Genomic DNA, 11,672 nt, shown 5'->3' with positions numbered 1-11,672 from the left:
ACATCTTATAAATAATAGATGTATTATAAATAAATATTAAAATTTTAACTTTAATATTTTAAATTCGAAAATTATTAATATTTATTTATATTAATTATGTTTGAATAAAATTATTAGTATATATTTATAAATCTTTCGTTTGTTTGTTTAATTCAATAATAATACGTCATTTTATTATTTATTAATAGTACATAAGATTTATATAACGATTGTGCATCAAATATTATTCCAAACGCTAAATACGCATTAATTAATTTCTTTTACTAACGGTTTTCATTGTTGGCCATTTATGTTTTGATGTGGCCATTAATATTCATTGAGCTAATCATTTTGATGTTGTCTCGGTGGTCTATGTTAGCGATGGTTGTTTATGTAGCATTGTCAAAAATTAGTAAAGTTTTAAATGTATAACTATAAAAGATATTAAAAAATTAAATTTGGATTTTTTATTTCTATTTATATGTTTTTTGACATAATACTTAAAACTATTAATAATCACTTCTAAATCCATTAATTAGAGAATAATGCACTCCAACACCCTCGAATCTACGTTTTCTTATATTGACAACATTATTTATGCAATTTGAGTTAAGACTTAATCAATATTAAAATCTAGAATAAACTTAAATAAATCAATGTCAAAGTTTATTTGAATATTGATATCTATATGTCCAAATTTGTCTAAGTAGTATTTAAAATTGAAAAATAAAAATATAAAATAGTATTAAATAATTATATTAAAATTTTAAATTATAAAAAGTCAAAATAAATTTATTAGGATCAATATTTTCCTCCAATGAATTAAAATTGTTGTGTGAAATAAATTCAAATAGATTTAAAGAAAATTATGTAAAAGGTGAAGACTGAAAATCCCATATTCCCATTGCCTAGCTGGACATCCCACGGATCGTGATCTATGATTCAGTAAATGGACAGCTTAGATCCTCTCTTACAATGCCGCTTGGAATGAACGAATCATATTGGTCGTTTTCAATCGCACACGGATCACGACATTTACAAAACTCATTAGCCGTCGATAACTCAACTACTCTACGGTTTCGATTCATCCGTTTAAAATTCTTCAATCGCAAAGCACAAAATTCAAAAATTTCACTTTTCCCGCTGCTTCAGAATTCCCCTTATATATATAATCTAAAACCATCCAAATCCCACCATAAGAAATTTCTCTACGAAAATTACTTTAATTTCTCATAAATCAAACAGATTTTGTCAAATCTCGAAATCATCACATCAATGGCTCGTACAAAGCAAACAGCTAGGAAGTCGACTGGTGGAAAAGCTCCAAGGAAGCAGCTAGCCACGAAGGCCGCTCGTAAGTCCGCTCCGGCGACCGGCGGAGTGAAGAAGCCTCACCGTTTCAGGCCAGGAACCGTGGCTTTGAGAGAGATCCGTAAATACCAGAAGAGCACCGAGTTGTTGATCAGGAAGCTTCCTTTCCAGAGGCTGGTGAGGGAAATCGCTCAAGATTTCAAGACTGATTTAAGGTTCCAAAGCAGCGCCGTCGCTGCACTTCAAGAAGCGGCGGAGGCTTATCTCGTCGGATTGTTTGAAGACACTAACCTGTGTGCAATTCATGCTAAGAGGGTTACTATCATGCCCAAGGATATCCAGCTTGCTAGGAGGATTAGAGGTGAAAGAGCTTAGATTGTTTGTATTTACTTGATTGATTGTGAAATTAGGTTAGATCTAGTGTTTGGTATCCGTTTTTGGAATTTGCTTTCTCGGCAAAAATCCTTATGTAAACGGTCGTCTTTCTATGGAGTTCTAGTACTTTCGTTTGAAATTTGGCTTTACTTTTGATTTGGAGTTTCACATTCTTCATCATCAACCGATGAATGATTTTGAAATGATTAACTAAATCTCAAAATAATTTTGTGGAGTTCTCGTCTAGAATTTGTTATTTGAGATGGTGGTTGAGACGGTGTTGGATGGGTGGTCGTTGAGACTGCCGATGAGGCTCCGGTGATGGTTGATGTAGGGTTTTGGTTCCGGTTAAAAATAATAGTTCATAACATTTATAATTTATATATAATTGATTTAAAATAATATTTTGAATCGATATTTTCGCTTAATCAATTAAGTATGGGCTCCGGGGTCACAATAATATTATATTTGTTCTTTTTATATTATTATTAGAATTACATATAGTTTTTTAATTTTTAAATAAAACGATAATATGTTTTAATGTATTTGATCTTATATATTTTTATATTGATAACAGTATAGATACAATCGAATTATAACTTGACATAAATTTAACTTTTAATTATTAAAATATTTATTATATTATATATAGGTTGTAGTAACTTTTTTAGTATATAATTATTGAGTATTTTTAATAAAAATTCGTTCGAATAAATTTAATTGTTTTGATAATTCAACATGATTTTTGAAATCTAAATAAGATAAATTCTTGAAAGTAAAGTAATTTCTAAATCTGAAAATATGAAAATTAAAATTTTAAAAACACATAAAGTGCTTTTATATTATATTTATATTTTATAAAATAAATATTTATCGTATTTATGTTCTATTTAAAGTAGTGATGGTTAAACCTAAAGTGTGAATTAATTTTAATTTGAGATATTAAAATTACTATTTTATTTTCATATTCTTAATTTTAATATAATATAATGTATGTAATAATTTCTAAAATATTTAAATGAAATATTTAAAATTATTTACAAAATGTACATTAAAATTATTTTTTATTATCAGTTATTTCTGTAGTGAAAGAATTAATCATTGTTGTGGATAATAAATATCTTAATTACGACATTAAAATCTATAAAAATAATATTTTTTATTTTTAATATCTATTACGAAAATAAAATAAAATGCATTTTACCTTAAACCTAAATCATCATCGTACTTCGGATTTTTTTATTTCTCAAATTTTATCAGATTAAATTTTCGTATTTATAAATTGCTTAAGGATAAATGTCAGCTCATAATGGGTATTTATTCCTCACAATAATCAGCCCATTGAAATGACCATTCACCTTACAATTTTGCTTAATGCCCTCCAGCTTTAAAAATATATATATTTACTCTTTTTTTTTACCAATTTTTATTTTTTTAATAATTAAAAAGCAAAGCATTCAAGTATCATGCCACCGGCAGACTTCACTTTCATGAGGTTCATTATTACTCAGCCAATTCCCACTTTCCTCTCACAACGTCTTTAACCACGCGCTCTTTGCCCTTATTTAGAATATTAAATAATTAATAATTAAAAATATATATATTTAGTTTAATTTTAAAATATTATTATATTCATTAAATTAATTGAAAATTAGAAAATTGAAGCAAATTTTAAATAAAGAAGCATAATAATTAGTTTACTGATTTTTAAAATATTTTTTAAAAATAAACTAAAAATAAAATTTGAATTAAATGAAAAGATCATGTAACTTTCATGTACCCAAAACATTGATCATGTGTCCCCTAGAGGTTGGCTCTTGTTAAATTGGGTGGTAATCAGTTGAGAAATTGGGATAATAACATTTAGTCCCTAAATTTGGTAATTTTTTGATTTGGTTATTAAATATCAATTATGTTAAGGTATAATGATGTGACACTCTAAGATGTATTTTAATTTTTATGTGATGACGTGACATAGTCTTTGAGTTTCACATAATTATTTTTAAATAGAATCCAAGTTCATAGACCAAATTATAAAATATTTTTAAGTTTTGAGATCAATGTGGACAAATAAAAAATAAAAACTACGTTAAAAATGTTATTAAATTTACGGACTAAACATTGTTTTATCCTAAAATTTAAATTTAATTTAAAATGAAAATCAAATTATTTCAACTCACCCAATTTAAATAGTTTATCCAAAAAGGATAAGCTAAAATTTTTAAAATAATTAAATTGAGTTTAGTTAGATAATAATTAAATTAATATTTTATTTCAAAATAATTAGTTTTAAATGGATTAATTTGCTCTATTATCTAACGATATATGGATTAGTTTGCACATTTTTTAGTAGAGCGAGATGAAAGCATAATCGACTTCTAGTACAAAGGTTTCTATAGTATTTTTACTAGTTGTAATCAGTTGAGTATAAGTAATAAAAATTGGGATAAATTAATATTTAGTCCCGAATTTAGTATTTTTATAGTAGCATCTAAACTTTTTTGTCAAAATTAGTTCTAGAACTTGGTAGATTTTCTCATTTAGGTCATTGAACATAGATTTTGTTAAGATACGATTAGGTGACACTTTGAATTGTGCTGCATCATCATCACCTGACTTTTTAAAAAAAATTAAAATATTTCTTTTCTAATCATTTTTTTATTTTTAGATTTTATATATATTTTAAATTTCAGGCAATGACATGGAGCAACCTCAAAGTGCCACATTATCACAACTAAACATAATTCAAGTTCATGGATCAAATTAAAAAATTAAGAACCGAGTTAAAAAATTATCAGATTTAAGAACTAATTCAACTAAAAATTTGTTGTGATAGAGTTTTATTTTAAATTAACTTCTAATTTAAGATAAAAATCAAATTATTTGAATTTAATCTATTTAAATAGTTTATCCTAAGAAAAGGCTGAATCTTTAGTGTTTTTTTCAATTGAAAATTTGGATTAATTTTTAAAAATAATTAAGCTCATGAGTTTATCCAATAAAATTTTAAGATAATTAAATTAAAATTTTATTTCGCAAAATAATGGAATGATTTTTTGACCTTTAGATTAAAAAAAAAAATTTCCCTCCATTAAGGGCGCGTGCATTTCACTCATCAAACAAAATTGACAAACGACATGAAATTCTTTTTCTCCTCCCCCATGACTTTTCCATGGCTCTTATTTTTTCGTTTCATTCATAATAATGAAAAAGGTTTAATTTGTCTTCACTCCCTTTATTCTTTATATATTGAAATCTAATCCCTTTATTTGTCTAGTTTAAATTTGAATATGTAGCATTCTAATATTCAAAAAGATCCGAATTAAAAATTTAAATCCAATTGATAGTGTAGAAAGAAATCAAGAACCCGAAAATTGATTCGAACTGTAACTTCGATTTAGCTTTGTCAAAATCAGTTTGATTCATGCTAAAATTTACTCGATTTAGTTTTGTTTTCGATTCACATGTTAAAAATTGTAATTATTTAAGCTTGAGCCAAATTTTTAAAAGTTAATTTATAATTAATTTTTATAAGTGGAAAATAACTTAAAATACTGTATAAAATTGGAATATATTGCTTTTACTTTAATTTCTAGGAATTTAATTCTTCAATTTTCAAATTTAAAATTTTAAGTTTAATTGTTAATATTGTTAAAATTCTATTATTAAATTTGAAATAAATATAATTACAATGGACTTGGATTTAACAGAAGAATTTTTACAGTATTAACAAATTGTACTTATAATTTTAAATTCAAAAATAAAAATAATAAATTCTTGAAAATAAAAATAAAATGACAAAATTCTAAATACACAAATAGTGTAAATTTAATATTAAAAAAGTATAGGGATTAGGACTAAAATTAAACCTAATAAAAAATGAGAAGACTTTCATATTCATTTTCACTTCCATTTCTGTTTCTCTCTCTTTCCACTGAAAAGCTTGAACGAGAGATTCACACCCTCCAACACTCACAAAAAAAAAAAAAGCCATAAACAATAACCAAAAAGGATTCATCATTGAAACCCCAAAAATCCTTCTTGATTTCAATACCCCTCACCCCATTGTTTTTCTTTGTCAAAGGAATCAATGGATTCCACCTCTGGAACTAAGCTCCAGCTTCACAAGAAGAAAACATGGTTCCTTCTCTTAACATTTTCTCTTCTCCTCTCAACTCTCCTCATCACCATCTCCATTACTTCAACTTCTTCAACAACCCCTTCTCTTTTAAACTACGCCCACAATCGCAAACCCAAACCCCCACTTCCTCAGTTCGTGGAATCTAAGCTCCATGTTGCTTCGATTTCACCGAACCCGATTCCTAAACTGGCTTACCTCATCTCCGGCTCAGCCGGTGATGGGGTTAGCTTGTTGAGGACTTTGAAGGCTTTGTACCATCCAAGGAACCAGTATGCCGTACATTTGGATTTGGAAGCTTCGGCTGAGGAGAGGTTGGAAGTGGCTGAGTTGGTTGAAAACGAACCGGTTTTTAAACGAGTTGGGAATGTTAGGATGGTTACTAGAGCTAATCTAGTGACTTATAGAGGGCCAACTATGGTTACTAATACTCTTCATGCTGCCGCTATTTTGTTTAAGGAAGGTGGTGATTGGGATTGGTTTATTAACTTGAGTGCTTCGGATTATCCTTTGGTTACACAAGATGGTAATTGTTATTAAGTTTTTAAAGATTTTTTTGGGCAATTTATCGATTTTGGGTTGGTTTTATTTGTGAGTTTGAGCTTGAGCAATAGTGGGAATTGTTTTTAATTGTTACTAATTTTAGAAATTTAAATTCTGGGGGTAATTTGATTTTAATGTTTGATTGCTTTAATGCTGTTAATTTTGATTAATCTTCAATCTATATATGTATATGTGTTTTGTTGACTGTATTAGCTTTGTTAGGAATTAGATTTTGACTTCTCCAATTAGATATAACCATTTGTAGGGGACTACCTTTTAGAATTTAACTATAATTAATTATTATGTTACTCGAACTCAGGTGAGTATAGGTTTTTCTTAAAAGTTTTTCTATATATTTGGAGGATCGAGCATGGGTATTAATGGTTTATGATCCTTTTTGTATATATATGTGCCTTTAATTTGTATGTTTATGAAAGGACTTGTCTTTTTAGGGTCTAATTTTAATTAATTAATATGTTACTTGGATTCAGGTAAGTACCAAATACGGGTACGTGTCTAATACAAATATGCTCTATTTTTCGAAAGTTTTTCTATCTATTTGAAGGGTCATATATCGAACATGGGTTTTGGGCACAATACTTGATGGAAAATGAGGAACAGATAATTGTTTATGATCCTTTGGTCTATATATATGTACCTTTAATTTGTATGTTTATGAACAGATAATTATAAAATTAATTAGCATGTTACTCGGACTCATGTAAGTACCGGCTACGGGTACATGTCCAAAGCGAGTATGCTTTATAGTTTTTTTTATCTATTTGAAGGATCGTGTATGTATATGTGTGTGTGTGCCTCTAATTTGTATGTTTATGAAGAGACTGTCTTTTTAGGGTCTAATTATATAATTAATTAACATGTTACTCGGACTCATGTAAGTACAGGCTACGGGTACATGTCCAAAGTGAGTATGCTTTATTTTTCAAAGGTTTTTCTATCTATTTGAAGGATCGTATCTATATCTATCTATATATATGTGCCTTTAATTTGTATGTTTATGAAGAGAATATATTACTCCGACTTGGGTAAGTACTAGATACGGGTACGTGTCCAATACGAGTATGCTTTATTTTTCGAAAGCTTTTTCTATCTATTTGGAGGATCATTTTGTATGTTTTCTTTTTTTGTGACAGATCTGCTTCATACATTGTCAACTATCCCAAGAGACCTTAATTTTATCGAACATACCAGTGACATTGGATGGAAAGAGTTAGTGGTTCATCCCTTGATGTTCATATTAGCATCTAAAATTTCAATATTTTGTTCTCATCTTTGTTGATTTTTTGAGATATTCGATTTATAGGTAGCTGTAAATAGCAAGTGTTCGTTGCTTGTGTGCCAATCCGCTTAAGGAATGTTTTTTTGCTCGATTTTCCAGGTATCAAAGAGCAAAGCCTGTTATAATCGATCCAGGGCTTTATAGCCGGCGAAAATCAGATGTATTTTGGGTTACGGAGAAACGGAGTGTACCAACTGCATATAGGCTGTTTACAGGTGAGAAAAATTTCCATTTCTGTGCTACTTTATGCAGTGTCAAAATGCTGATGTTGATTGTGGTTTAATGCTATTAGCCACTCATTCGCCTTGGTTTTATGCACTGCTATGATGCATCAAATACACGATGTTGCTTTAGTCCAAGAATTAGATAGGATTATTGCTCAGATCATATAGAATGTTTTGGTTCCTACTGCATATGTTCAGAATAGGTGATTTCATGAAGTCCTGGAATTGAACATTTCGTTTTTGCTGGTATCTCCCAGCTTTTTAGATGATAGTTACGTTCTACAGCTTATGTTTAGAATAGGTGAAATCTAGGAATCGAACGTTTCATTTTTGTCGGAATCTCCCAGCTTTTTAGGTAAGATGATAGTTGCTTCCCATTGCATATGTTTAGAATAGATGATTTCATGAAATCCCGGAGTCAAACATTTCAGCCAAGATGATAGTTTCTTTCCACTGCATATGTCTAGAATAGGGGATTTCATGAAATTCCATAGTCGATCATCTCGTTTTTGTTGGAATATCCCGGCTTTTCAGCTAAGGTGAAGTTGCTCGCCATGCATATGTTTAGAATAGGTTATTTCTAGTAAAAAAAGAATCCTCTACCTATCTACAGCCCCGGACACCGTTTCTTCTCCTTTCATTCCACCATGGCACTGGTCCAGATCAGTTGATAAGTTTTGTCTAGTTGAAACTTGGAAGCTGATCTAAGATACACTTATACATGCATCTGATTCTCGGTTTTGCTCGTATTCATTAAGTTCTGCTTGGATGATGCTCTCACGCATCGGGTTGATAAGTTTTGTCAAGTTGAAACTTGGAAGCCGATCTTAAGATACACTTTATATATATGCATCTGATTCTCAATTCTGCTTGGATGATGCTCTCTCATCCTTACCTGGGACGCACTCTTTCTTTTTCTCCTTTCATCCCACCATGACACTGGTCCGGATTGGTTGATAAGTTTTGTCGAGTTGAAACTTGGAAGCCGATCTTAATATACAGTTATATATGCATCTGATTCTCGATTCTGCTCGTATTTCATCAGGTTCTGCTTGGATGATGCTCTCTCGACCATTCATCGAGTATTGTTTATGGGGCTGGGACAACCTCCCGAGGATAGTCCTCATGTACTACGCAAACTTCCTTTCTTCCCCTGAAGGCTACTTCCATACTGTTATCTGCAACGCCAAGGAGTTCCGGAACACCACCGTTAACCACGACCTTCATTTCATATCTTGGGACAACCCGCCGAAACAACACCCGCATTTCCTTACTGTAAATGATTACCAACGGATGGTTGACAGCAACACACCCTTCGCCAGGAAATTCAGCAAGAATGAACCGGTCCTTGACAAGATCGATTCAGAGCTTTTAGGCCGCAGCACCAATGGATTCATCCCCGGTGGATGGTTCAACAACAAAGGAAATCCTAACATAACGCTACCACAGCACGTCCGAGCAAATACTACAGAGCTCAAGCCAGGTCCCGGTGCCGAGAGGCTCAAACGTCTCATAAACAGTCTGTTTTCATCAGATGATTTTATTGCCAAGCAATGCAGTTGAGTTGACACCGGTATTTCGAGAAGCAACGGCATACTAGTAACCGGACACGGCTGAAGACACTGTCGAATTAATAACCGAAAACTGCCGATGATGATCAGTTGACAAAAGGCATAGGATTTGATTAATACAATATTTTTTTGTAGCTCATTTACATAATTATTTATTGGTTTAGATGTAGGTACTTTATGATCTATCTATCTATCCTTGTGATAAAATCATGTGTTATATTTTTTGCTTACATTGGCAAAAAGAGTAATGATTTTAAAGGGAATCCTAATTGTAGATTTTTGCAGAAAGATCAAAGCTAAGGAGATCAATGATATTTTTTCTGCAATAGTATGTTGCTTTGGTGGTTACCTCAGACATTACAGTTACAGATCAAGCTGTATATATATAAATGCATGTATGGGTGAAAAGTTCCATGAATATTTTTATATTAGAAATTAGATTACATGTTGTTCTCTTTACTTAAAAATTGATGTGGTTGATAGATAATCATAGTGGGATGTCACTTATATCTCATGCAGGCGTATAGTAGAGTTGTTCATGTATAGGGTCAGGTTTAAGCATAATATTAACACACTTTATGTTAGCCCAAGCTTGATATGGGCTTAAAATTTTGTCAAGCTTATTCATATTTGTAAATAGCTAACCTAAGTCCATTTTAGGCACACCCATATTATTTTAAAAAAATGAAAAATATTTATATTATTTTTAATTTAATATTTTTTATTTATTAAAATTTTTATATATAGTCATATTAATATTTTTAATGTTTACATTATGGAGGTATTATATACTACTATGATTTAATTTTTGTGTTATAAATTACATAATATATAAAAATTTATTGATAAAATATTACAAATTTAAATCTTCCATTTAAATGGGTCAAAATTTTTGCTCAATTCCATTTTAGGGCTTAATATTTTATCTAAATCTTCCTAAATTTCAGATAGGCCTTTGACTTGGACGAATAGCCTAACTTATGAACAAGTCTAACGTACAAAGATTAATTTTTACCATAGAAATGGATGTACTTTTTAACAAGAGGACCGATTTACTCTTTTATCTAATGTCTAATTTACCTATTTTTAAATAAAAAATAAAATGTAATCAATACTTCATACAAAAACCTACTAAATACTTTTACCAAAAGAAGTTGACCTAAATAAGCTAATAAGGCCCAAAAATAGGATATGAGTCCAAAAAATTCGTGATTATTGTACCATAAAAAAATTAAAAGACGATTTAATATAAAGTTAATATAATATATAACATTTTAAATACAATTATAATATAAAAATAACACGTATAATATAATCATCAAAGATTATTTCAAAATATCTTAAAACTAGGGATGACAATAGAGCAATGCGAAAGTAAGTGCTGCTAAAATTCATTGTAACTCTACAATCAATATGCTTTGCTCTACTATTCGTCCCGCTTCACTGTAAATGTGTAATCTTAATAACTATCACCTCTATAGATGTTGTATGTAAGAGTATTTAAAATGGCCAGTACCAATACCGAACTACCATTAATCAGAATAACCAAAATTTTAAAACCCTAATTATTAATCGAATCAAATTCTTTAGAAGCTATTAATAGACCAAAATAATTTCGATTAATTTGAGCAGTTAACCCAAAATTTTTACATGTTCCTTTTCTTTCTCTTTTCACTTTTTGTTCACTAAAACTAAAATAATTTTAGTTTTCATGATATTTTAAGCCCATTGTAAGAATGTATATATATATATATATAAATCCATTAATTTTTATACTTTGGGCTTATATAATGTATCAGATGCTTATAATATATTACTAATAATTTTGAATAATTCAATTAATTATCCAATTTCAGACTTAATTAATCGATAATTGAAATTTAAAAAAAAAACCTTTAACCAACCCGACCAAATTAGATTCGGTGGTCAATCGATTACCTGAACTAATTCGGTTTGGTTGGTAAACTTAGTTAAAATGAAAAAATGCACACCTCTAATTGGATGCATTCATTTCGTTTCGTTCTGTCCCACTTCAATTTAACTTTTTCTAGTTATTTTTAAAATTTTCAGTCTTTTTAAAGGTAAATAAATATTTTAAAAAAATTCTATAAGAATATTTAACATATGGATTTTTTATAACAAGGTTAAGGGTTGAAAAGTGTCTATAGTAAAATATTAAAAATATATATATTTAAAAAGAGAAATGTATGACAATTTTTTAAGACTTGTGA

The 11,672-nt window shown here is 29.4% G+C and overlaps 2 protein-coding genes across 2 annotated transcripts; both read left to right on the top strand.

Annotated features, from left to right (window-relative positions):
* The first annotated feature begins 1,163 nt into the window (after nucleotides 1-1,163).
* Nucleotides 1,164-1,804, top strand: LOC105792864 (histone H3.2). Its single transcript, XM_012621691.2, has one exon. The coding sequence runs from the start codon at nucleotides 1,255-1,257 to the stop codon at nucleotides 1,663-1,665; it is 411 nt and encodes a 136-aa protein (XP_012477145.1). The 5' UTR covers nucleotides 1,164-1,254; the 3' UTR covers nucleotides 1,666-1,804.
* Nucleotides 1,805-5,589: 3,785 nt separating this feature from the next.
* LOC105792862 (beta-glucuronosyltransferase GlcAT14B) lies at nucleotides 5,590-9,767 on the top strand. Its single transcript, XM_012621688.2, has 4 exons — nucleotides 5,590-6,329; nucleotides 7,501-7,576; nucleotides 7,746-7,861; nucleotides 8,916-9,767. The coding sequence occupies exons 1-4, from the start codon at nucleotides 5,756-5,758 to the stop codon at nucleotides 9,431-9,433; spliced, it is 1,284 nt and encodes a 427-aa protein (XP_012477142.1). The 5' UTR covers nucleotides 5,590-5,755; the 3' UTR covers nucleotides 9,434-9,767.
* Nucleotides 9,768-11,672: the final 1,905 nt, after the last annotated feature.

This window comes from Gossypium raimondii, chromosome 8 (genome assembly GCF_025698545.1).
Source record: "Gossypium raimondii isolate GPD5lz chromosome 8, ASM2569854v1, whole genome shotgun sequence".
In the NCBI taxonomy this organism is placed as follows: Eukaryota; Viridiplantae; Streptophyta; class Magnoliopsida; order Malvales; family Malvaceae; genus Gossypium; species Gossypium raimondii.
This window is presented reverse-complemented; position numbering and strand designations above follow the sequence as displayed.

Excerpts from the sequence above, each read along its gene's own strand:
- LOC105792862 (XM_012621688.2), top strand. The coding sequence starts at position 5,756 with ATGGATTCCACCTCTGGAACTAAGCTCCAGCTTCACAAGAAGAAAACA. Across the intron at positions 7,577-7,745 it reads AGTGACATTGGATGGAAAGA|GTATCAAAGAGCAAAGCCTG; the intron begins GTTAGTGGTTCA and ends TCGATTTTCCAG. Across the intron at positions 7,862-8,915 it reads TGCATATAGGCTGTTTACAG|GTTCTGCTTGGATGATGCTC; the intron begins GTGAGAAAAATT and ends GTATTTCATCAG.
- LOC105792864 (XM_012621691.2), top strand. The coding sequence starts at position 1,255 with ATGGCTCGTACAAAGCAAACAGCTAGGAAGTCGACTGGTGGAAAAGCT.